We start from the raw sequence: 26,886 nt of genomic DNA, 5'->3' as shown, positions 1-26,886 counted from the left end.
CTAGAATAGTGTATATAAAGGGCTCTGGTACATTAGGATACAGCGTTTACACTCAGTATCATGTTAGTGTCACAGGGTAAATGCACAACATCTAAATGCACTTTCCCACATGCAAACAGGAAATCCCTGTCATAGAAAACAGCCAATCATGAGTCATTTGCTAAAGTTATATACACAGGCAGCTGAAAGAGAAAGCAAAAGTTCATAACACACAATCCTATACTCGTCAACACTGCTCCCAGCAACGCTGGTTTTCCATGTTCCTGCCCTTCTCCCGGCAACACTGCTTGTCCATGATCCTGCAATTATCCTGGCACCACAGCTTTTCCATGATCCTGCACTTTACTCGTGAGTTTTTCCCCTATCAAGATTTTTATTGTAATATGATTGTTTTACAGATTTGAACCCTTGTGTGCTGGAACGCGACACAATTAGTTTTTTTTTTTGTAAGACTACTGTATGTCCTGCAGGCTGTCACATGTCATTTATAGACACACATGTACATGCAGCAATTACCTGTATTTAGATTTAGCACGTAGCACAAACATACACCAGACTTTTTTTTTGCACACGTATCTGTGCAATAAAAGTCGCTAATCTTTATTGATGAGTTTATCTTTTGCACGGTTACAGTAACTCACACATCTAATTTTACTACTAAATACCAAATTTACTTCTAAATCCCAAAGTGCAAATCATTGTGGTCAGCCGGAGGTTTGGCAGGAAGCCGCAGTAGTGTGTATTTTATGACTAATCATCATGTTAACTGTTAACTGTTTACTTCAAATGAACATGAATCACTAGCAAAAGGGCGATTTAGATGCCCAATGGATATAGGATTGATCCACGAACCATATGGGGCAAACATCCAAATGCAGTTCTGTAAAAATGAAATAAATAAGCTTTAAACCATCCTAAAACCTAGGAAACTAGGGGGAGAAGGGAGAGGGAGACTAACTTGGCCCGAGGTGAATACTTGAAAAACCTGCCCGGATAACAATAGCCAATCAGTTTCCGTGGTTCAGGTTTAAACAGGGCAGAATCCCTCAGGGCCCCCACCTGTATTGGTGACGAGCAGCAAAAACAAAAATAAAATCACATTTAAGTAAACAATAGCGAATGACAAGAAAATGTTTACAGTGCATAGGAATGAAAACTATAAACATCGTATGCTGGATGTAGCGCTCATAAATGTCGGATTTCCGGCGCCCCTGAGCTTTAATCTCTGGTACTGACGTCCGGCGCTAGCGGCGGCAGTAGCAGCCCCAATCCTGAAGGAATGGGAACTGTAAATGTCATCTGGAAAACCAAGGGACTCTGGGCCTGATTCAGACCCGGTCGCAAGTGCAGTGCGCTCGCAACGGGGCGATGGTGGGCCAGTGCGCATGCGCACGACGGAGCCGGCTCCGTCGTGCGCATGCGTGAGACCCGGATAGCGACGGGCAATCCGTCGCTCCGGGTCTCGCAACAAAGGGGGCGAGCTGTCGATGGTGAGTGACAGCTCGCCCCCTTTGGTGGGCGGGCCGGTGGAGTGGCTGCCGGAACGAAGGCGTTCCCATGTGAACGACTCCATCTGGGGGCGGCCCCACTGACATCACAAGGGATGTCAGTGGGAGAGATTTCGGCTCTGTTAGAGCCGAAATCTCTCTGAGGCTTGCGGCAACGAGACCCTACCACAAGGGTCTCGTCGCAAGCCCGTAGTGATGGTCAAGACCATCGCGACCATCTTCCTGGCCGCTCGCTATTGCTGTGGGTGGTCACCCACAGCTATGCGATCGGCCAGGAGGCCGTTCTAAAAAAAAAATAGCCCGGCCCTGATTCAGAGCGAGCGCTCTTTCAGAGCGTCTGGCTCTGAATCAGGCCCTCAATGCAACACTGCAGTATGGCACAAAATTGATACATGGTCAACAGAGAACCATCACCATGCATCACCAAGCATCGGGGACATTGGTTCTCAGGCCCACATATTCTCTGGCCAATACCAAATACGCCCATCTGTATATGATGCTAAGGACACCCAACGCCTCCTGACCCAGTTGATCTGTTTTAGATTGCCGAAGCTTACGTAGCAGTGACTGAGAAATAATAACATGGGCCAAAAGCAGTGGAGAGGGCGCGCAATGGGAGGCCGCTACCAACTCACTAATGCGTAAAGCTCCATGAAAGGCCATCGCAAAAGCGAGCCGGAACAGGACAGTTTTGTAATAAGAGACACAAACACAAGGACAAAACAAGAGCAAACTTAACAAGCAACAAAATTGTAACTGGGCGTCTGAGGTCATCCAAAGCAGGGGCCATGCGAGCCCAGCCCTCTGGACCAAGAAGCTCTTAGTAAGACCCCGATGACCATGCATGCGCAAGAAAAACTAAATGCCGGAAATAACTCAATACATAACTGCCCTGGGACTTACCGGATGAATAAAGCCCCCAGATAAAAAACAAAAATATCTGGTAGAAGTGCTTACTTACGCAGGTTTCCGTGACAAAAAAGACTCCCGCAGGTTCCCCGCAGACTGGTAGGCTCTTAACGTCCCATAATTTAATTATTGCTGCCCTAATCCCTCCATTCCAGACAAATAACTTGCCAACAATGAGGGGGGCAAATATTACCAACTGCAGCCACGGAAGGCGCCAACTCCCTAAACCTACTCCACTGAAAACGAGATGGTGCATCTGCAATAGAGCTATCTACACCCGGGACGTGATGCGCCTTGAAGCAAATGTTGCAAGGTAAACAGCGCAAAACCAGCTGTGTAAAGAGCCTGAGGACCGGCAACGAAGTAGATCACTACCGATTAATGGCATTGACTACCCCAAGTTATCGCACCAGAAAATGACACGCCAGTTTATAATCCTATCACCCCACAACTCCAGAGCAGCAACTATGGAAAAAAGTTCCAACAAAAGACGGTTCTTGGTTAGACCTAAAAACCTAAAAAGAAGGCCAAGAGGAAGCGGACTAAGAACCCTCCAAATAAGCTCCAAAACCAGTGGCCCCCGCTGCGTCAGTGAAATGCTGCAGCTGAACACTGGCCCAAGGGGACCCAACCAAAAACTAACGCCATTATAGTCTTCCAAAAAGGCATCCCAAACCCGGAGGTCTATCCTAAGTTCTGACGACAACCTTATAAAATTATGAGGCTTGCGTACGCCCATCGTCGCTCTCTCCAGTTTACAACAAAAAATATAGCCCATGGGTATAAGTCTGCAGGCAAAATTGAAAAGCCCTAATAACGATTGCCCTTGACGTAAGGTAACCTTACCCAGCAACAATGCAAGCGTGATGGCATCCTAAAGCTTCACTATCTTCTCTGCAGGCAAATGACAGCAGCAGGTTGATGCCAAGGTACGACAATCGAGTACAGGGGCCCTCTGCCTGGTATACATTTAGGAAGCCGGCGGACGGAATGCAGACCGCCAGCTTCCAGACAATTTAATCCCGATGAGGGACGAATGACAGGCGTCTAATTCTAGACGCCTGTCATTTTACCGATGCCGGGAGACCGGCGCCCGGCATCCCGATCGAGCGGATGCTGGGTGCTGCAGTGGATAGCCGCGGGGGAGGAGGGTTAGGTTTAGGGCTCCCGGGGGGGACTTAGGGTTAGGCACCCCCTCGGGAGGTTAGGGTTAGGCTAGGGGGAGGGAGGGTTAGGCACCATTGGGGGGAGGTTAGGGTTAGGCACCCCCCCCGAGGGACAGGTTTAGGCGGCGGGGAAGGGGGGGTTAGGTTTAGGCACTTAGAGGGGGGATTAGGGTTAGGCACAGAGGGGGGGGAGGTTAGGGTTAGGCACCCTAAAGGAGGGTTAGGGTTAGGGGGGGAAATAGGTTTGTTTATACATACCTGGGGACGATCGGGATTTCCTCCTTTGTCGGCCAGCCGCTGTCGGTAATTCATACCGATTCCCTCTGCCTTATTGGTTGCAATTGGAACCCCAAATTCCTTAAACAAAGGCTGCAGAGAAAACAAGCTTTGAGCAGCGGGGGGAGGCAGCCGGCCTTACACACAGGAAGTCTTCGAGGTAATGAGCCACCACAGACTCACCTGGGCTCGCACAAATGCACCAGTGTAAAAATGAATTAAAGGCCTTGAAATAAGCACATGAAACAGAGCACCCCATGGGGAGGAATTTATCGATGTAAAATTCATCCCTTAACCTAAAGCCCATGAACTGAAATGATTTGGGGTGGCTGAGGCAAAAGGTGGAAGGCAGACTCCACATCGACCCTACCCAATAAAGCTCTTGGTTCTTGCAACTTCACTATACTAAGGGCCTCCTCAAATGACTGATAAGAAACCATAGTCATAGACTCAGGGATGGCATCATTCACTGACCCCCCCAACAGGAAAGGATAAATATTGGATAAACCGAAACTTCCCGGGAGCCTTTTTGGGCATGACACCAACCGGAGAGAGAACCAGATCGCGCAAAGGAGGAACAGCAAAGGGGCCTGCCATGCGACCCAACTGCACCTCCTTAGCAACTTTGTCTTTCAAAATTCCCAGCCATAAATAAGCCGAACGCAGATTTCTAGGGAAGCCTAAAATTACTTCACCTAACACCGGGAGCAGACACCCCTCTGTGAAACCATCATGCAAGAAAACCACCGTCTCGTGCAAAGGATACAAATGTAACCACCTCCAGATGGCATCCACACAAAATGGTGATGGGGCTCTATTGAGCATTACCAGCAGGCGTGGAGCCAGCGGAAGAGGCAGGCAACCTAGGACATTCCTTTTATTGGTTGGGGGGCTATGTAGCGCAGACAATGGTGTTGAAAATGACACTGGGCTCCTGCCGCATAGGTACTGCTGTTAAATGAAAAACAACGGCCCTTGGCAGGAAGAGCCTTAGTAGGACCCCTGACTGCCTGTCCTCTTTCCAACTGAAGCATCGGCAACCTGCGGGCAGGCGGTGTCACTTCCAACCAGACCTAAACATCTTTCCAATCTAAAGCAAGAATCTTAACTCCTGACTGCTTATGACGAAATTCCTCATCATATCACCTCCAAACCGCGCCACGTGACATACGGAATAGGCCATGAATGAGACGCAGATGCCTTAGCACATTTATAGCCTCTCCCGGACGCGTTTTCAAGTAACACACAGCGAAAATATAAAAAGCGCTCATCCAGTTAATATATGAATGGTAAACATCATCCCCGATGCCAGCCTTATTTTTCACCATGGCAAGAGCTTTGCGAGCCCTAGAGGTAAGTGCAAAAATGTCTATGTATTTGCCAATATCGATCCTCTCCTGGATACGTGGACGCAAACCCCGTACTAGCACAATGAACCTATGGTGGCGACGCGACAGATTCGATGAGCGGCTGCGCCATGGTTATTTAGCCTTACTGTGACGCAGGCAGCTATGACTAGCACTGGACCATTATGAGAACTACACTCTGTACTCAAAACCCAATCGCTGTCCGACTCACCAGAAACTTTCAAATTATCAGCCTTTGGAGCCCCTCGGGACCTGAAAACCTCCACCTCCATGCCAGACCCGGATTCCCTGGACGGACCTGCAACAGAAGAGGAAGAGGATAGAGATGACATGCGGGTGTTCTTGCCAGTTAGTTCCCTGGTGGAACGGCTAGATACTGAGGGTATAGGACAGTTAGCAGAAGGGGAGAAAGAGCCAAAGCCGGAGCAGAAATAGATGGGGGTCAAGCAGCCGCAGGGAGGCCACACATCGTAGACAACTGCGCAACTAGGGGAGCCAACTGTGTCTGCACACCTGAACCCTGACCCGCTAAGGTGGATGCCCCGTTTCCCACCCGTGCTCTGTGACAACATGGTGGTCAAAACGCCGACCAGTGAAACTAATAGTCCTGCTAGCATCCCCAAATCCGGGGATCCACGGGTGCAGCAAAAGAGGTTAAGCTGGCCAGAGGGGCACTCATAAGATGCCTGGCATGGGGACAGGAAAACCCCCAATCCCCAGAAGCCCGTGGGCATATTGCACCCTGCCCCCCAGCAGGCAGAATCACTGTATGATGAACCCCACTCCCCAAACTAGCACCAGGTGCAGGTCCTGATGCCTCATCACGGCCACTTGCTGATCTAGAAGGATCAGTAGACCCTCCAGAAAACATTGGCCTATCAAAATGGCTGCAGTTGTCAGAATCTAAAATGGTGTCGGCGTCCCTGTCGGACCCCGACACCTTATAGCCAGCCTGTCTGGCAATAACGGCTACCTGAGACCACAGGTCCCCCCCACTCACTGACCCCCCGCTGCTTTCAGGGGAGGAGGCCGGAGAACACCGGCGCCTCCGCCCCCCACTGACCACGGCATCACTTCCAGCCACCAGGTCAGGAAACAGAGTGCCCGGCGCACCAGAGCCTGCGGCCGGGGAGAGGCCAAAATAGACTCTAGCTCTCTCCCTGTCTAGACATGAAGATGCATGCTGGCGAGCTGCCATAGACAAGGCCCCCAGGGACTCAGAGTACCGCGCAGGTACGTGGGCCAACCGTTGGGGCCTAGACATAATACAGAACAAAATGGGGTGGGGTGGGGAGGAAGGATAAAGGTAAAGCTAAAGAAAAAAATAAGAGCAGGGATGAGGAAAGGTAGTAAAGTAAAGAAAGAAAGAAAAGAGAGCAGAGGAATACTTCAAAAAACAAAACAATGCTCAACTCCTTGTTCTGCCTGAACAATGTCCGAGAATAAAAGAGGCAGAGTCCTGCCTTACATTGAACTAAGTAAAACAACAAATGTAACCCTATCAACTCTACTACTGTACACTGGATACCATCTATGCAATACCTAACGGTTTAAGCTCGTTCCTGAACATAACGTGCACTCACCACTCATTTCTGTAATAACCCAATAACCCAAAATGGCAAAGGCCATTTATTGTTACCACTAAGGGGCCCATTTATCATTGTATTTTTGCAGCTATATCCCCGAAAACACCCAGTTTTCCTGGGTTAACCACAAATAATAAGTTTCTCCCGGATGTATGCTGCGATCCCTCCATTCCCGCAGGTAGCTGCGTCCCCCATAGATTTGGGGGATGCGATGCTGTCAAATTTACCCACATCCAGAATTCGATGCGTTCCGGAGACTGGCCCCCTGCAGGTACCGCCATCTGAAGATGGCGTTAGCCGCTGTAGGCTATGGGTTATACATCGCATAATTAGCCGGTAGAGGGTTGCTCCAGAACCCTCCCTGGCAATGGCGGCCGTGCATGGGCAATTAGCGGGACTACGCAAGGGCAGTAGCGCCGTCAACACTCTTGGCACATCACAGGGACGGAGCCCTTTTGGAGCCCTTGTCCCTCTGGATGCTGGATAATAGATTCCGGTGGTAGAATTGCATCTTGCAATGAGATCATTGTGGTACCGTCATGCCCAGATTGCATTGCATTTGCGATCATTAATAAATGGGGCCCGTAGTGAGTGAATGGGAATGGCCCATACTGTGGTGTGTGAAACATGATTGCACAGGATAATGTGTTGTTACCTCCCCATTGTGCGACATTTCTTATAAAGGTGAGGGAGAATTTAAATGCATTCCTTTGTTTGAAGATTTTGCTGTTTTTATGTAATTGCGCTCAGTAACATCCGGCTGTTTTCAGGTTTTGATCTGTGACCATTTTTGGTGTCTCTCCTGGAATTATCCCACAAAAGTAGGTCACCCTTCAGGGTCCTGCTCCTCTTCTTAAGTGGGTGGGCACGCCATTGTGCAGAAGTGGGAGGAGTCTAATTATGTAAATCACTTCGCTATGGTCCCCGCCGTTGCCCCTTTGAACGCCTTTTCAGGATCTCTTGGAGGATTGGTCCAAAAAGCAGTTAATTATGACACAGAGCATTGTGTTACATACTATACAGTGATTGGTCTTTCCCCAGAATGTGCAGGAGGCTCCAAAATTTTGGGTGGCTTTTGGAGATGCCCGAAAAAGTGAGCAAGTCTCCCAGAGCCACCTCGCAGCCGTCTGGCGGTGTCTACTTCCCAAGTATGTCAACATTACAACCATGTCGACATTTTCATGTTGAATAAAGATATACCCCCTGAAATTGCAGTATGTTTCTCACCAAAATGAGAAATTCATAATCTGACTAAAGGAGATTGTCATTGGGAACGTTACGAAGTGAGATGGAAGGGTGTATAAGGGTCATCTGACTGTATAAGGGTCATCTGACTGTATGAAGGCCCCATTGAGGTTTGGAAGTGAGATGGAAGGGTGTATAAGGGTCATCTGACTGTATAAGGGTCATCTGACTGTATGAAGGCCCCATTGAGGTTTGGAAGTGAGATGGAAAGGTGTATAAGGGTCATCTGACTGTATGCAGGCCCCATTGTGGTTTGGAAGTGAGTTGGAAAGGTGTATAAGGGTCATCTGACTGTATGCAGGCCCCATTGTGGTTTGGAAGTGAGATGGAAAGGTGTATAAGGGTCATCTGACTGTATAAGGGTCATCTGACTGTATGCAGGCCCCATTGTGGTTTCTAAGTGAGATGGAAAGGTGTATAAGGGTCATCTGACTGTATAAGGGTCATCTCACTGTATGAAGGCCCCATTGAGGTTTGGAAGTGAGATGGAAGGGTGTATAAGGGTCATCTGACTGTATAAGGGTCATCTGACTGTATGAAGGCCCCATTGAGGTTTGGAAGTGAGATGGAAAGGTGTATAAGGGTCATCTGACTGTATGCAGGCCCCATTGTGGTTTGGAAGTGAGTTGGAAAGGTGTATAAGGGTCATCTGACTGTATGCAGGCCCCATTGTGGTTTGGAAGTGAGATGGAAAGGTGTATAAGGGTCATCTGACTGTATAAGGGTCATCTGACTGTATGCAGGCCCCATTGTGGTTTCTAAGTGAGATGGAAAGGTGTATAAGGGTCATCTGACTGTATAAGGGTCATCTGACTGTATGAAGGCCCCATTGTGGTTTGGAAGTGAGATGGAAAATTGTATAAGGGTCATCTGACTGTATGCAGGCCCCATTGTGGTTTGGAAGTGAGATGGAAAGGTGTATAAGGGTCATCTGACTGTATAAGGGTCATCTGACTGTATGAAGGCCCCATTGTGGTTTGGAAGTGAGATGGAAAGTTGTATAAGGGTCATCTGACTGTATGCAGGCCCCATTGTGGTTTGGAAGTGAGATGGAAAGGTGTATAAGGGTCATCTGACTGTATAAGGGTCATCTGACTGTATGAAGGCCCCATTGTGGTTTGGAAGTGAGTTGGAAAGGTGTATAAGGGTCATCTGACTGTATGCAGGCCCCATTGTGGTTTCTAAGTGAGATGGAAAGGTGTATAAGGGTCATCTGACTGTATGCAGGCCCAATTGTGGTTTCTAAGTGAGATGGAAAGTTGTATAAGGGTCATCTGACTGTACGCAGGCCCCATTTTGTGGTTTGGAAGTGGACCATTTGAATGAAGAATGCTGTTCCTATATTATAAGTAATTGGAATATGTTATAGCATATTTATCATCCAAAAGCAAAGGATGACCTTTGGGATTGGGCAAAGTGGATATCACATAGATGTCAGGATGTAACAATACTCACATTACTAGGAGCCCTAAGTAATAGAGTGGCCATGTGTAATTGTATTTCTGTTTATTCCTCCTGAAGGACATGCCTCCACCTAGAAAGTGCCGTAAGAAGTCATCCAACACTCCAAGGAGGGAGGTTACGGGCCTAGAACCTACAAGAGAAGAAATTGCTCTGCATGAACTGGAATCTGGGAATGAGGCTAAACCCATTGAGTCCGGTGAGCCTCTTGTGGTCCAGGAAACACCAATTATCCCACGGGATGAACAACTGGTGACTATTATTAACTTGAACCCCATGTATCATATACACCAGAATGATGATATAGACATTTGCTCAAACTACCTGGTTGGGCGTTGTTCTCAGTTATTTCTTTGCCCGAAACATCACACGGTTTTACCATATGAATGGCAGCTAAGGGACAAAAGCACAAACATATGGTGTAGCGTGAAAGACGGGGCCCAGCAAGTCCTGGAGAGGCTGTACAGTAATCCCGCTAAGGCACAAGTGCCTGGAAAACACCAGTAAGTTTGGTATAAATGATGATTTTTATATCCTATTACTACTCTGACAATCACTTCTTCCTGATGTCACATCATTAAGTCTCTTGACCTCTTTTCCTAATAATAATAACACCTCCACGGTCCTTCTCTCCCTATCCAGGGGCTCTGAGATCCTCATTGACCTCACTTGTATGACGGTACACAATAGTCAAGTGTTCGATTGTGTCCGACGCCTCTCCACCTCCAGGTCTTCTGCTGTGGAGTTCAATACTAACTACAAGTACTACTATGAGGCCAAAGATGATGTTTGGGAGCAATATGGTCCGGTAAGGGATGGAGAGATTATTTTCACGTGTCTATAAAAATGTGTTTCTGGACTAAGCTCTGGATTGCTTCGTATCCCGGCGCTTCATAAATTCCGCAGTAAAGCAGGCCCCATAAAAAAAACTATGGGGCTGCTGTTGCAACTGAATATGGGAGCTTCTAGCACATATTTAAAATTGAGTGGAATGGTCTCCCTCGCCAATTTGTCGGGTTGGTGGCTGACAGGCTCACACCACTTTAGAGAGGAAAGGTCTCCCACACCCCAGACACAATGAGAACCAGCTTTTTTTTAAAGTGTAATATTGTATTAGTCAGGAACTGTTGCCCTCCTGGTTGAGCTGCAATAGGTGGTAAAAACATCTAAACATTCAACACAATCTAACTTTCGGACAGCAATTTCTTTTTCCAGTTAACATACAACATATATGAAATGGGATTGAAAGACTGATGGCTTAATAGCCACTGGTTCTAACCCCGACAGTGAGAGACCGATGGATGAAGATCCCGACGGGTGCCCATAAGTATACTAACCCTCCCCTCTCCCCCCTCTAACCCTAACCCTCCCTTAGGGGTGCCTAACCCTAACCTCCCTCCTAGTGCCTAACCATAACCTCCCCCCAGGGGTGCCTAAACCTAACCCCCCCTCCCCGCACCATAAACCTAAATCCCCCGGGGAAGGTGCCTAATGGACCTCCCCCTAGTGCCTAACCCTAACCCCCCCTTTCCCTAGCCTAACCCTAACCTTTCCCGGGGGGTGCCTAACCCTAAGTCCATCTGGGGGTCCCTAAACCTAACCCCCCCATCCCCGGGCTAAGTGCATGCTTACCTGGCAGGAGGACGATCGGTCTTGCGTCCTTGGGTGTTCCGGAGTCGGGATTAACATAGGCGTCAGTATTTTGACGCCTATGTTAAATCCCTTGCCGGGATGACAACTACATCCCAACATTTATATTTGTCACCACAACAAAGAATATACAGCATGTAGTCTTAATAAGATATTATACTGTATACCTCAATCCTTCTATATATGTGTGTATCCTTTTGACATCTGCTCGCTCACTGGAACATGGGTGATCACCATACACAAGTTAGTTGACATATTACATATATCATAGCATGAATTGTAGTTAACAATAAGGGGTAAATTTACTAAGAATTGAGTTTAGCTGTGACTGAATTGGCCAATGGCAAAGCAGATCGAGATATCTCCCCCGAGTAGCAAGTTTAGACAGAGATTACTCACCTGAGTTTGAAGAGTTTTCTCTCAGCCAAACTCTCCCGAACAAGCAGCATGCATATAACAGTGAGATATGTGAAGGCTGCTTGTGTGTTGTACCTGTAAAAAAAAGGTTAATATTTAAAAAAAAAAAACAGATGTAGGGTTCCCCCCATCCAAAAAAAAAAAATGCATAACCAGACCTGGACTGCTCAGCCAGCCCAGGTTCCTAAAAATACAGGGGCTGGTTATGCTTTTTTGGGGGGAGACCCTACATCATTTTTTTTATAATATTAACCCTTTAGATAGTGTTTACATGCAGAAACATACACATATCGCACTGATCTGTGTATGTTTCTGCCAAACTCGTAGCTCAGGAGGTGGTCTATTTGAAACTTCTAACTAGCTGCAAGTGTGTTACAATTAACACCCGAGATTGTAATCTTGTTTATTAGTAAATTCCTGAGTTGTATCTTTTTCATGAAAAGTATTTCAGAGTTTGGCCGATGGTGAGTTTAGTTAAAACAATAGCTATGTGTAGCATAAACAGACATAAAAGCAATTAAAAATGAAAAAAAAATTATTTAATGGTTAAAGAAGCACTGGCCATATTGGTAATGTTTCAGCTCTGTTAGAGAATAAGTGGATGGAGCGGGAGATGGCGTGGTATATTTCTGTATATTCATTAGGATCTGGTACTGCCACTTTCCGTAACTTACCCTATATGTGCTGTCTTGGTTTTCTCTCCGTCGGAGGCAGTGATGGTATTGTTGCCTCTCCAAGCTGAGGACCAGCGTGTGTGGCCACAGCGCTGGTTGTTGATGTCAGATGCCGCTTTGGGTACCTGGCATGTGGACTCCTCTTCACTCCACTTGGTTGTGCAGACTTGGTAGTGGTCTGAGCACAGTCTCCAACACGTTTCACACCACCAAGGGTGCTTTTTCAAGGATGAATAGAAGTTGTCCAAAACGGGGAATGTATACTGTCTTTAATTAGATTAAAAGGGTGGGAAAACCGGAACTTTAAAACCGGAAGTTCAATTGGAAACAGCGGCAAGCATATGTTTCATGGATTTCTATTGAAAATCCATTTTTTTGCTTTTGTCTGTTATGTGAAAATTGTATGTGTATAAAATATGCGTGTTAGTATTTAGGCAGGGATTATTATTTTAAGACATGGATGGGAGGATTTCCATAATAAAAAAAATATATATTTATAAAAATATTTAAAAAATATTTTTTAATAATCGGACTTCTGTTTTCAAATTTCCTAAAAATCAACTGTAAAGTAGTTGGTCTTGCAACCCTTCATTTTAAAACTTTAAAAACTAGGTTTTTTTAAAAACAAGGTTTTTTTAAAAAAGTTTTATTTTTTTTTTAAAAGAAGGGAGGTATGCATATTGTATTCACCTGTTTAAGAAAAATTGGCAGAATTTATTACAGGAAAACTTTTAGCACAGTATCAATAGGTTCAAGGGTATTTAAAATGAAGATATATTTTGTTTTGTTTTTCTTTAGGGTATCCACAATGTTCTCTCCTCTCCAGTTTGATTTATTTTTTGGATCCCTGTGAATTTCTATCCTTTGGGGTTCTTCTATGATATTTTAGAAAGTGGGCAGATAAGCTGTGAGTGGTGAGGCCTCTTTTATTACATATATATGTTTGGCTATCCTCACTTTTATTTAATTTTGTTTGGCCTACGTATTGGATGCCACATGAACATTCCAATACGTAGATGGCTCCTTCACTTTCACATGAAATGTTTTTCTTAATTGTGTAGTTTTTCTTTGTTTTTGTAGAACTAAATTCTTGTACTGGTTTTGTATTTGCCAGCTGATTCCTACAGGCCATACATTTAGTACAGTAGTAGAAGCCTTTATTTCCCATGCTTATAGTCCTTTCTTCTTGGACTGGTAGAAAGCTTCTTGTCAGTTGCTGCTTTAGATTCCTTGCATTTTTATATATAATTCTTGGTTTATTAGGTAAAATTATCTTAACATCTTCGTGCAAGAGCATTATATGCCAATGTTGTTCCAATATGTTTTCTCTTTGTGGTTACCAATGAATCGTGTGATAAAGGTAGTCTGTAGATCAGAAGTGGGTTTCTTTTTGTATGTAATCAGGTCCTTTCTTTCTATTAAGGAGATTCTGTTTCTTGCAGTGATGTTTCATTGTACCCTTTTTGGAGGAATTTTTCTTTCATATCTGAGCTTTGTTGTTCGAAAGTGGTATCTTCTGTACAGTTCCTCCTCAAGTGTCAAAATTGACCAGCTGGGATATTTTTTATCCATCTCCGATGGTGGTTACTGTTGACTGCCAAAACATTGTTCCCGTTGACTTCTTTTGTGTGGGTTTGAGAGTGTATTTTATTGCCCTTAATGAATATCTCCAAATCTATAAAAGTGACAAGTTCTTTGTTATAATTTGTTGTAAACTCCAAATTTAGGTTGTTCTTATTCATGTGTACAATGATTTCCTGAAGTTCTTCCATAGATCCATTCCAAATGAAAAATATGTCATCTATATGATGACGCCAACATATTTTGTCCAAAAATTTATTGTTTTGCCAAATATTATGGTCCTCCCACCATACCACAAAAAGATTGGCATAACTGGGCGTGACGGATGTTCCCATCGCCGTTCCTTTTACTTGAAGAAAGAATTTTCCATTGTACCAGAAATAATTTTGTCTGAGAATGAAGTCAATATTTGCCATTATGAAGTTTATTTGGACATTAGGTATATCTAATTGTGTGGATAAATAATACCTAGTGGCTTCGCATCCCTTGTTATGATCAATTACTGTATATAGAGACTTTATGTCACTTGTGCAAATTTAATGTTTTTTCCCATTTTACAGTGTCTAATATTTTTAAGATGTTGATTGTATCCTTAAGGAAACTTCTTTGTTTTTCCACTATTATCTGGAGGAAGGAATCCATGTATCTTGAAAGATTAGCGGTTAAGGACCCAATTCCTGAGATGATCGGTTGTTTTGGGGATATTTTCTGGTTTTTGTGTACCTTCGGAAGGGGATAGAATGTGGGTAGCCTTGGGTGTTCTATTCGAATTAATTAAAACTCTTTCTTTGTTAATATTCCCAATTGTAAACCTTCATTTGGTTGTTCCTGGAACTCTTTCGTTGGGTCTTTTCTTAATTTATTATTAAGTTATTGTATCTGATAGTAACTTGCAGGCTTCTTCTTCGTACTTTTCTCTGTCCGATGGTGAGTTTTTTCGAGTTTGCAATCTCATCCGAGTTTATCAGTAAAAAGAGAGAAATCTCACCTAAGTTTGCCTTTAGTAAAATTGCAAGCTGAAAAGAATGCCTAAACTCACCTGAGAATGCAATCTCGACCAAACTCGAATCCTAGTAAATTTACCCCTAAGACTCCTATACTTGCAACTATGGAATCATTGAACCCAATTGGCCAATTTTCCATTGGTGCACTTGTCTGGTCCATACAAAACCCGGGTTTCTAGTTCATTAATTGCAAAGAAACTTGGACTCCTTCAATGAATGTTTTAGGTTGCAGCTCATCTGTTGTAAATCATTTAGGTTTAATAGTCTAACTTAATGGTGGACAGAATTGCACCCTCTGAGAAATGTCTCTAAAATGTGTCAACCTGTAATGAGTACAACTGTGCATCAACCAGAAAAAATGGAATCCATGCAATGTTAATGCTCCCTGAGGAATGAGTTTGGGAAACTTTGTGCTAGAGGGCATGTCATAGTAATATTGCAGCTATGCCTTCCTCTGACATTATAGGACTCAGCTAGCCCCAAATCTTCTAGTTTAATAGTCTGAGGGATAAATTTACTATGAATCGTGTTGGCCTGAGATGCCATTCACCGGTGTGTTTGGCTATTTTTTTCAAACACTGAGATTTACTAAAAGCAAACAGGATCGCATGGCCGGCGGTTCAAATCCTGACAGCGACAGCCCGACAGAGGTGGAAATCCTGATCGTCCATTAAGGTAAGTATGCTAAACTAATTCCCCCCTTAACCCTAACCCTCCCTTAGGGGTGCCTAACCCTAACCTCCCCCCCAAGTGCCTAACCCTAACCCCGCTCTAAGTGCCTAAACCTAACCCCCCCTTCCCCGCAGCCTAACCCTAAGTCTCCCAGGGGGTGCCTAACCATAACCTCCCCCCGGGGTGCCTAACCCTAACCCTCCCTTCCACTAGCCTAACCCTAACCTCCCAGGGGGGTGCCTAACCCTAAGTCCACCCCAGGGAGCCCCTAACCTAACCCTCCCTCCCCAGTGGCTGTTTGCACCAGGCTTACCTCCGATCGGTAAGCCGGGTGTCGGGCTCCCAGCGTAGGTCTAATGACAGGCATCAGGATTTCGATGCCGTCGGCTTCCTGACTGCTTCCAAAGCAAACATGGGTGTAAAAAACACTGGTGAAATACACCATCAGCCAAACTCACAAATACTTTCCATAGACAGGAATACAACACAGGCATTTACCAAGAATCGTGATTGCAAACACAAGTGTAAAGCAAACTTGGTCCAAAGTAGAAGTTAAAAATAGACCTCTCCTGTGCAGAAACATACACAGATCAGTGTGATGCATGCATGTTTCTGATTGTAATTAAGGAAATAAATAGTTAACATAAAAAAAAAAAATTGCGAGGTTCCCCCTCCCAAGCATAATCAGCACCAGGCTTTTTGAGCCAAACCTGGTTCCAGAAATATAGGGGAAAAATGGCATGAAGGTCTCCTGTATTTCAATGAACCAGCACCAGGTTCTTGAGCCGGTCCTGGTTGAGGAAATACGGGAAAAAAATGTGTAGGGTTCCCCCGTATTTCCATCAACCAGCACTGGACTCTTACTAGTGGTGGGTGTAATGCCACAGCAGAAGCAGGGCTGGACAGACCTGATTATAGCTGGGAACTGCACCTTTCTCATACTCCTCCTAGGTCCTTCCTCTTAACTCCCTTTCCCCTCCCTCTTCCCTTACTTTAGTGCAAGCTGGAGGGAAGGCGGTTGGGCAGGGTTTTATGCTTTGCGCAGTGGAGGGAGCCTGGCACTCTACATGCCAGCATGCTATGCTTAGTGGTGGCCAGGGGGGACATGCTTCATGGTGTCCCCCAGCCAAAGCATTCATCACCCCACACTAGTCAGCCCAGGCCAGGGATACCTGGGGACGTGGGAACCCCAATAAAGGGGATTCCCCCTCTCCAGAGTACCCCAGGCCAGGGCTGAAGCCCGGGACTATCCCCCACATCCCTGGCCAATTAATGCAAATGAGATAAGTGTAAAGAACTGATTTAAAATAATATTGCCTTTTACAGGAGACTATAGGTCCCAGCAAGCCTCCCCCACCTGCCAATACTTGTGGAACTACAAGTACCATGTAGCGGGGTATTGAGGGCCCGCTGGTGCCTTTAGTCCTTCTGTAAAAAAAATATTAAAATAAAGACATGATACACACACACACATACCGAATGTAAGTATTTTATCACACATTCATTCACTTACTCACTCACTCACCTGCACTCACACTATTTACTTACTTTGGGCCTGATTCAGAGCTGGACGCTATTTGCAGACGCTCGTTCAGAAAAAGGGGCTGGCTTTTTAAATTGAGCGCTCGCTCTTTGCGGTCTGTTGACGCCTCTATGTCTGAGCGAGCGAACGAAACATGCGCTCGCTATTTTGTAAAGACGCCCCTTGGCCGCTCGCATCATACGTCATCTCCGCTATTTATTTGATTAATCAAGTACATCGAAAGGTGTATGAACTGCTCGCTATTCTTGTGGTAGCATTTTCCTACCGCAATCATGCGAACAGTTCAGGTTAAGAGACAACCAAGTGACGTGGTCGATGACGCTGCTTTGTTAATTATGCACTCCCATTAAACGCCCATTTTGACCATTTGGCACGCCTGCGTTCGGATCTCCACTCCCCATTTTCAAGCACCTTCCTCTGTTACCACCCACAAACGCCTCAACCTGTCACTCAAATTAGCAGGCACTCGCTATTTTGCAAACACACGATTTCTGACCACACTGACTGGTTGGCGCATGCGCATTACGACCCATACGCATGCGCAGATGTGCGAACATCGCTCGGAGCGAACGAGCGGCTGCTTACGAGCGGCTCTGAATCAAGCCCTTTGTCCCTTGTGCTGGTCTTTCCACTTGTCCAGTAGTATCCCTGATCAGGGCTATAAAATTAAAAACATACCCATCTGCCCCTTGGTTTAGGTCCTCTTTGGTCCATGTAGGCATCCATGGTCTTGGTAAATAAGAGAAAAAAATCACCGTAACTCACTGGACACAGTACTGTCCTCTAAGGACAGTACTTACCGAATCAGAGGCAGTAGAGTAGAGGAGGGGGCCCATGTACAGACATAGTATGGGCCCGCTACTTCCTCTCGCATTGCAGTAGATTCTGGCTTAGTGCCAGAATCTACTGCACATGCACTGGTCTCCTGGGGACAGCAGTACTGCGCTTGCACAAGTCATCGGGAAAATTGCTGCCTCCATTTTCCCAGTGATTTTTGCTCCTCCACAGTGATGGCCCGGCACTGCAGAGAAGCACTCTGGAGAGTAAGTATAAAGACTATATGGGTGCAGTATGTGCAGTGTGGTCCCCTCTGGACCCAGGGCCCTGTGTGTACAGGGACACAACCATTATAGATATGCCCCTGTACCGATTGATGGGTCAGCCGCAGTATTTCCCATTGAAATGTATTTGCTAACCATTCATTGGATGAGAGAGGCGAGCCCCCAGCTTTCTCAGCCAATAGACGCTTCCCCCATAGACTTCAATGGTGGGAACAGCAGGGTTATTTGAGTTCATTCTCACCACTGAAGTCTATGGGGAAAGCCATTTACAACCCGCTCTGAACTGCCAGAGCTCAGGTCTCCTTCTATGCTATTGTTGGGTCATTTTTTCTTATCCTTCCTTTCTTGCCTGATGCAGATCTTTATGAAGAGTATAGAAGGCGGCTTGATGGAAAAGTGTGACGAGGTGTTCTGTGAGAATTCCGGGTACTTCTATTCTCTCCATCTGACGGACATGGTGCAAATCAACCTCAATACCAGAACCAAGAGGAGGATGAGGAAACGACCGGAAATCAGATCTCCTGCCTTAATGACATCCAAGCTCCGGTGAGAAGGGACATAGGGCCTGATTGAGCTTGGATCGAAGCTGCGATTACGCACGCAGTTCAACTGCGATAGTATGCTGATTCATTGCGATCGCTATGCCACTGCAGCACTACATAAGGGCTCCCACTTTACCTTACACACATCCGTAATGTTTAGCAAGACTGCAAAATCATCGGTACAATCGAGTACCTATATAAAGAGCAGTCGCAGAGATTGGGAGGTAACAATTATTGCACTCAAACCAATAAATCAAAAAGAATATACAGTATATCATTTATCTATAAAAGAAAAGTCACACATGTGATCTTTCGCAATTCACAATAGGTAAAAATATATTATATACTGATATTAATAAACTTGTATAAAACGATATACACATGTAGAGCATTAATTCATATGGAATTTCAGTATTGATCTCAGGATATGGCTCAAAAAATTCTCTTTCCTCAAAGAAGTAAAAAATTGTCTTTTAATCAAAGCCACTAGATGTTAGATTGGCCGAATAGACAGTTAATCCTTTTGTGGATATTGGGCCTGATTCAGACCCGCTCGCAAGCAGGTCGATGGCCGGGCAGTGCGCACGTGCGGCGTGCGCGAGCCCCGGAGCGAGCGAGAAATGTTGATCGACAGCTCGCCCCGTTTGGTAGGCGGGTCCGGGGGGGGTGGCTGGCCAAACGGAGGCGTTCCCGAAGGAACGCCTGCCATTTGGGTGGCGGCCCCACTGACATCGCGAGTGATGTCAGTGGTGAGCTTCCGGCTCTATTAGAGCCGGAAGCTCGCTGGCTCTTGCAGCAGACGAGGCCCTACCAGAAGGGACTTGTCGCAAACCCCAATGGTCGCGATGGTCGCGACCATCACCTGGCCGCTCGTTAAAGCTGTCACCCACAGCTTAGCAAGTGGCCAGAAGGCCGGTCAAAAAAAAAAAAAAAAAACGCCCTTCAGACCTGCTAGCTGCCTCTGGCAGCGAGCGGATCTGAATCAGGGCCATTGTTACCTGCAGGCTCCAATCCTGTGCAACATGGATGTGTGCCGAGGGTTATTCCACCCTAGTACCTGACTGGTACTGCGCTCAACCCGGCCAGCGGGGAGCGACTAACGGTGAATATTGTTAAGGAATCCTGGAAACACAGGGGCTGCAGTGAGAGGATTATTTCTCCGTGCCATTTGTTCTGCTCTGGCAGTTCGAGTAGTAGGCAAATTCTGAGAGAATATCCCCAGAGCGTACCTGACAATCCTGTCCCGTACTCTAAGTGCCACCGGGTATTGCAGCAATGAGGCAAGGTCCGTCCTTCCGACTCACACGTTGCTGAATTCTTTTGTGTGAGCTGGGGGGGGGGTGATGGTCGGCATTTGGATGTTTGTACAGCAGATTGTATGGCAGAGAGCCATCACCGGGTCTTTCAGAGTCAGGCAGCTGAGGTGAGCCGTGTCCTCGAGATCTATAGGATTACGAGAGGTCACCTACGTGTTTCGACGTTACATGGGCGTCTTTATCCAGGTGGATACATTGTGGTCATATCCTGATACTTAAGTAGCATTCTTAATGATTAGATATGATACAGCTTTGTTCAGTTAAAATGACTGGCTTGAGTGATACACTTCAAAATACTATAGAGAGATTTCAAAAGGAGAGCGTGTACAATCCATAGGTCTAAACTGTGCATGAATTATATTCCAAGAGGATTCATGTCACATGATTGATCATGAAAATGCCACTTTATATTATTTTACCATTGGTTTATAAATATTTCAACTAAGGTTAAATAGTCTTGCATTTTTCCTATTAATCAGATTTTTTTGAGCAGATTATTATATATTTATCATAAACTAAACAGTGGAATAAATATGCGTAAACATACAAACATATATATATATATATATATATATATATATATATATATATATACTGTATATATATATATATATATATATATATATTTATTTATTTACACATCCTTTTTCACTCCACAGTATATTTTTTTTTTACTTATATTTATCATTTCAAGGGCTGTGTGTTTATAAAGGAGGCCATTCCCGGAATTTCTAATGTGTCAATTTGATATTTTAAACCCTTATCTTAAGAGGGGGTGTATATATGTGTATGTAAATCGCATACAGGAAACGGAGATTATCATAGAAGATAGATATAAATAAATAAAAAAATAAATCTCAGTATCCAATTGGTCGACTTTTCACTTGGGGAACATTATTTTCCACAAAGATACTTTGCACACTAGTTCAAGATTATATATGCAGATGTACATACCATAGTATTAACTAGATAGCTATATATCTCTGTATATAACCTTAAGGAGTTAAAGAAAATTAAAATAATTATATTTAAATTCAAAAGAAAAAAAAAGAAAAAAAAAAAGGGGACATGGCAAGTGAGGATTAGGGAATCAACCTTCCTATGGTACCAGCAAAACACATATAAGAAGAATATATGACACTGAGAATTTAAAAAGAGAGGAAAATAGAGGGGGGAGGGAAGAAGTGTGTGTTCTGAAGACCTTAGAAAACAGTATTTAGTTCTATCTGTTCGTTCAGACCATGTGGGAACAAACTATTCATATTAAAGATCAAAAAAATCCTATAATGGTCCCCTTTTCTGAGCGTAGACGAAATTGCTTCTAGTCCTGTTACTCTTAAGGAGGTCACCTCACCCCCATGTTTGTCTACAAAATGTCTTGAGACACTGTGTAAGAGGTTTTTACTCAGGATGCTCCTCCTGTGTTCTAGGAATCGTTTTCGTAAGCTTCTTATTGTTCTACCTAAATATTTGATGTTCTCACAACCTAATGTAAGCAAAAAGATGACATATTTGGTATTGCAATTAATGAACTGTTTGATTATGAAACTTCTATCTTCTCCCTCAATACTAATTGTTTTTTTTATTTGTGTGTTGACATGTAATACATTTGTGCATCCCACATTTGTGAAAACCTGCTGGTTTTTACTGGTAACCAATCTAAAACGGTTTCTAAGGATTTTTTTGGTTCAATCTTAAGAACAGTCGGTGCTAATATGTTTTTAAGCGACTTATTCTCTCTATGTACTACCATAGGTGTTTCTGGAAGGATTTGTTTTAATACATGTGATAGTTTTTCTTTATGATTTGGTCAATTCTACCCGAGGATTCATTATAGGTAGAGACAAATGCAACATTCCTTTTCCTATTTGCAGTGTAGATTTCTCTATTCTTTGGTTGTAATAGATGTGTCCCGTCCATACTAGCTACTTCCTTACATGATTTTTCTAGCCATGAGGGAGGGTAACCCCTCTCCTCAAATCTATTCCACAGGTCTTGTGCTTGTTCTGTATAATCTGAGAGATTAGAACAATTTAGTCTGATTCACAATAGTTGTCCCTTGGGTATATTTGTTTTCCAAGGGAGGTAATGGCAACTCTGAAAATGCAGATAATTGTTGGAATTCACTTCCTTACAGTAATTTATTGTAGTAATTTTGTTATCAATTATTCGCAAAGTAAGATCTAGGACATTAACATGGTCCCTACTATATGTGTAAGTAAATGAAAGGTTAAAGTGATTAGAATTGAGAGAAGAAACAAAGGTTTGTGCACTAGAAAGATCCCCCTCCCAAATAATAAAAAGATCATCTATGTAACGGCCATAAAAAAACCAGGCTCCCCCCGAACCCACCCCCCAAACATGTGTGGATTCAAACTCCCCCATGTAAAGGTTGGCGAAACTCGGGGCAAACCTGTTTCCCATGGCTGTCCCAAGCACCTGTAAGTAAAAAGTGTCAGTAAAAATAAAATAATTGTGAGTCAAAATAAAATGGATAGCCTTTAAAATTAAATCCTGGTGTTGAACCTCTAGGGTCCCATCTTTTAAAAGACATTTAGATACTGCATCTATCCCCAACTCATGGGGGATATGTGTGTATAATGTTTTCACATCAAGTGTGAGAAAGGTATACTTTTCGTTCCAATTAATTCATTTTATTAAATTTAGGAAATGTGTTGTATCTTTACAATGGGACCTTAGATGTGCAACATGGGGTTGGAGAAAAGAATCAACACAATACGACAGATTAAAAGTGAGGGAATTAATACCAGAAATAATAGGGTGCCCAGGTGTTGCAGTGAGAAATTTGTGTACTTTGGGCAAATAATAAAAAATATGAGTGACAGGAAAAGGGACTAGTAGGAACCGATGTATCTCCTTAGAAATCACTCCTTTACCTAAAGCGTCATTTAACATTGATTTAAAATCCTCCAAATATTGGAATGAAGGATCCTGATCCCATATTCGATAAAACGTGGTATAGTTCAATTGGCGTCGGGCTTCGAGGGTATAGTCATCTCTATTGAGAATGACTATGCCCCCCCCCCTTTATCAGCCTCTTTAATGACTATTGAGCTATCAGAGCTCATTTCTCGTAGGGCTGTTCTTTCCCGCTTGTTTAGATTCGGGTTTTTGGATCTAAATTTGGAGCACATTTCTTTAAAGTCGTTTAAAGTTGTTTTATAAAAACATTCGATACTCGCACTTTTATTTCTTATAGGGAAGAATTCAGATTTGAATTTAAACTGTTGTTCTTTTTCTTTTGTGTCAAACAGTTTTATCATATGATTTCCATCATTACTTTCCTCTAGTAATTCTTCTAGAGTATTAAGGGCATGTGTATCATCATCATCTAAAAGTATGGGTTTGTATTCAGAGTCTACTTTTACTAATTTTTTTTGCAAAGTATCTACACAAAATCTGATGAAACGATTTAGGTCCACATATAGCTAAAAAATGTTTGGACCTATAGAGGGTGACAACTTTAATCCCCTAGTTAGAACCGATTTTTGTTTTTCATTTAATATTTTATTTGATAAATTAAAAACAGATCTAGTATTTATTGGTGCTTGGCAATTATTTCTTATCTTCTCTGATTTTTCTTTTTTCCTTCCTCTTTTTCCTGTAGTGGATCTGACGCCCGTCTCCTTTTTGGGGTTGTTAGTACACTGTACTGATTGTGTAGTTTTAACTGAGAGGGGTGTGTGTTGATCTCTAAAAAAAACCCATGATTGGTGGTTTGTAAATTTTTCCTCTGAGATATTTTGGGGATGGCGCTGGAACTATGGGCCTGATTCAGACCCGCTCGGGAGTGGGCGATGGTGTGCTCTGCGCACGCGCAGCGGCCGCACTGCGTGTGCGCAAGCCCCGGAGCGAGAGAGAAATTCTCTCGCTCCGTGGCTCACTACAAGAGGGGCGGCTATCGATGTTGATCAACAGCTCATCCCATTTTGTAGGCGTGGCATGGGGGTGGCTTCACAAACTGAGGCGTTCCCATGCAAACGCCTGCCATTTGTGGGCGGTCCCACTGACATCACCAGTGATGTCACTGGGATATTTCCGGCTCCATTAGAGCCAGAAGCTCTCTGGGGCTTGCGGCCATGAGACTCTACCACAAGGGTCTCGTCACAAAACCCGATGGTCGTGATGGTCTTGACCATCGCGACCATGATCCTGGTAGCTCACAATAGCTGTGGGTTGTCACCCACAGCTATACGAGCGGCCAGGAGGCCACACCAGAAAAAAAATTAAAAATGCCATAATTCAGAGCGAGTGCTCTTTCAGAGTGTCCGGCTCTGAATCAGGGCCTATGGCCCTGATTCAGAGCCGGACGCCCTGACCAGAGCGCTCGCTCTGAATCAGGGCCCACCTCCATTAATATGGAGCGTCCTCCTGGACGCTCGTATAGCTGTGGGTCACCACCCACAGCATATACGAGCGTGCCGGATGAAACTGCGAGCAAAAGCCTGCGGTTGAGTTTTTCAACCGCAAGGCCAGGAGTGATTTTGGCTCTATCAGAGCCAAAATCACTCCCACTGCATCACTAGTGATGTCAGTGGGGCCGGCTTCAGACGGTAGGCGTTCCCTTGGGAACGCCTCTGTCTGGCAGGCACGCCCCCAGCACGCCCACCAAAGGGGGCGTGCTGTCAATCAACATCGACAGCACGCCCCCTTTGATGAGACACTCCGAGCGAAGGAAAGTCCTTCGCTCGTAGGGTCTCGCGCATGCGCACGACGGAGCTCCCTCCGTTGTGCGCATGCGCAGTGCGGGCCATCGACCCACTTGCGAGCGGACGGCCGCTCGCGAAGTGGGTCTGAATTAGGGCCTATATCCCTTAACTGGGTTATCGTTCCAATTTGTTCTAGATTTGGCATAATGTCCACCTGATTGATTCATCTCGCCTCTGTCCCTCCGATCTATCTGAGGTGTATTACTATTATGTGTATGGGTATATGGATCATTGTTCTTTATTATGAGTGTAACTCTCATTGTATCTGTTTCTCACAGTGTATGATTTGAATTTCTGTTGAGTAGAAATCCCCTGATGCTTTCTCTTATAAGATCTAATCTCACCTTTTTGATAATCAACGCTATCTCTCACATATTTCTTCTCCTTATTTAGTATAAGTTATTCTTTCGAACTCCATCAATTTTTTACCAATCATTTCATCCTTTTTTTTAAAACCTAAATTTGTTTTAAAACATTCCACTTTTTTCCTCTGAGTCTCTATGTCTCCCTAAGGGCTCTATTTATTAACATTATTTTGACTAAAATAAGGTGAAGAAGGGTGTTTTCACACCCTTTTCACATTATTTTAGTATGACCTACAGTTATTACAGGGCAATTGGAGTAGAATTCGTAAAATTCTACTCCAACCCCTAAGTATCACTTATTTTTAGTAAGCAGATCCCATTTCCCATAATTGTAATGGGAAATGTGATCTGACCATAGTTACTAAAAATAAAATGTGAAAAAAATACCGGGGGAAGCCCTGTGATAATAACGCCACCTGGAGGTGGCGATATCCAGGGTCTCCCCCGGTTACCGGACTCCTGCTCCACTCTAACGGGGAGAGCAGAGCCGGGAGTCGGTCTCAGTAATCAGCTGTGTGGTCTAAACAGACCGCAAGCTGATCACTGCAAAAAAAATTACTTACCTGACTCCAGGGACCGGTGATCGGGGCTCCGGGTGATGTCCTCCCTCCGGTCAGCTGGTCTCCCATGGTGCACTGCGGCCCGGTCATCAGGTGATTGGGTCCCAGTGCAGTATGGGATATCACCTGACCGGAGGACATTGAAGACATGACCGGAGGCCCTGGTCATGCAGGTAAGTGTAATTAAGGGAGGGGGGATTGCGGGGGAACCGCGATTGTGGGGGGCGGGGCTTAGTGCTGGGGGGGGTAGCAGCGACGGCCGGTCGGCGCATGCGCGGGCATCTTGTCACGGTATTTTTTCCGAAAATACCGTGACTAGTGTGCAGAGGGGATTCGCAGGGACCTAGCTTTTTCGCAAGCTCTGTCCCTGCAAGGGATTTTTAGTAAATCCCTGTGATATTGGCTGAATTTGCAATGCGAATTCACTCGGTAATATCACACGACAATCCGCAATCAATATGCGGATTGTAGTAAATAGAGCCCAAAGTCTCCTCCCCTTTTTTCGTTCTAAAGCGTATTATTACAGACATACTGTAAGTTCAAGTGAGCAGGTGTCAAGTATATTATTCCACTCCTCAAACAGTTCCGTGTCAATTTCAAATATACAGGAACGTAACCCCCTGGGTACTCTCTTTTCATCTTTGTATTTTTTCAAATTTGTGGCATCTAACCAATGTTTCAATTCAGTTTTCAACAGATTCTCTCATTTATACATTTCTCTTAACCAATTAGTATTACTTTCATGGTTACTCTCTTCAGGGATTGTATCACCAGATAAAACTTGTCTCCTTTTGATTCTGTCATCAAAATCAGTAAATACAATTTATACCAGCTGCCATAGGGATGACTAAACAATATGTAAAGAATATGGAATAAAACCCAGGCGCTTATTGGAGTTGTAAAATCCTTTCAATCTCAATGCGACTGAATGGTTTGAGTGCAATAATTGTTACCTCCCAATCTCTGCGACTGCTCTTTATATACATATTTTTTTCTTTATGAGGCTGACTACTTCATTCAGTCGCATTGAGGACCTCATTCAGAGTCGGTTGTAAGCGGCCGCTCGGTCGTACGAATCCGATGTTTCCAAACCACGCATACGTACGGTTAGTTGTGCGCATGTGCGTACGAGACCTTGCGAACCAAAATGCTGTTGATCGTACGGCTTACGAGCAGGAAGTGGCTTCCGGGAGTTGATTGACATGAAAGGCCGTTTCTGGGTGGTGACGGGGGTGGTGGTCTGAAAACGCAGG

General features: G+C 44.5%; 1 protein-coding gene across 2 annotated transcripts in view; it reads left to right on the top strand.

Annotated features, from left to right (window-relative positions):
* Positions 1–241: 241 nt before the first annotated feature.
* LOC148505911 (protein mono-ADP-ribosyltransferase TIPARP-like) overlaps positions 242–26,886 on the top strand; it is a 42,035-nt gene continuing 15,390 nt past the window's right edge. For both annotated transcript variants that reach the window (XR_015869834.1, XM_088447625.1), the window contains exons 1-4: positions 242–348; positions 9,579–10,021; positions 10,161–10,326; positions 18,479–18,666. Coding sequence is in view for 1 of the 2 variants with exons in the window: in XM_088447625.1 (XP_088303751.1) it covers positions 9,582–10,021; positions 10,161–10,326; positions 18,479–18,666 (794 nt within the window). In the remaining variant the exon portion in view is untranslated. The remainder of the gene's footprint in view (positions 349–9,578; positions 10,022–10,160; positions 10,327–18,478; positions 18,667–26,886) is intronic.

This window comes from Taudactylus pleione, unplaced genomic scaffold, assembly GCF_031769625.1.
Source record: "Taudactylus pleione unplaced genomic scaffold, aTauple2 ptg000435l, whole genome shotgun sequence".
Taxonomy (NCBI): Eukaryota; Metazoa; Chordata; class Amphibia; order Anura; family Myobatrachidae; genus Taudactylus; species Taudactylus pleione.
Note: the sequence above shows the minus strand (reverse complement) of the source record. Positions and strands in the feature narration are given on the sequence as shown.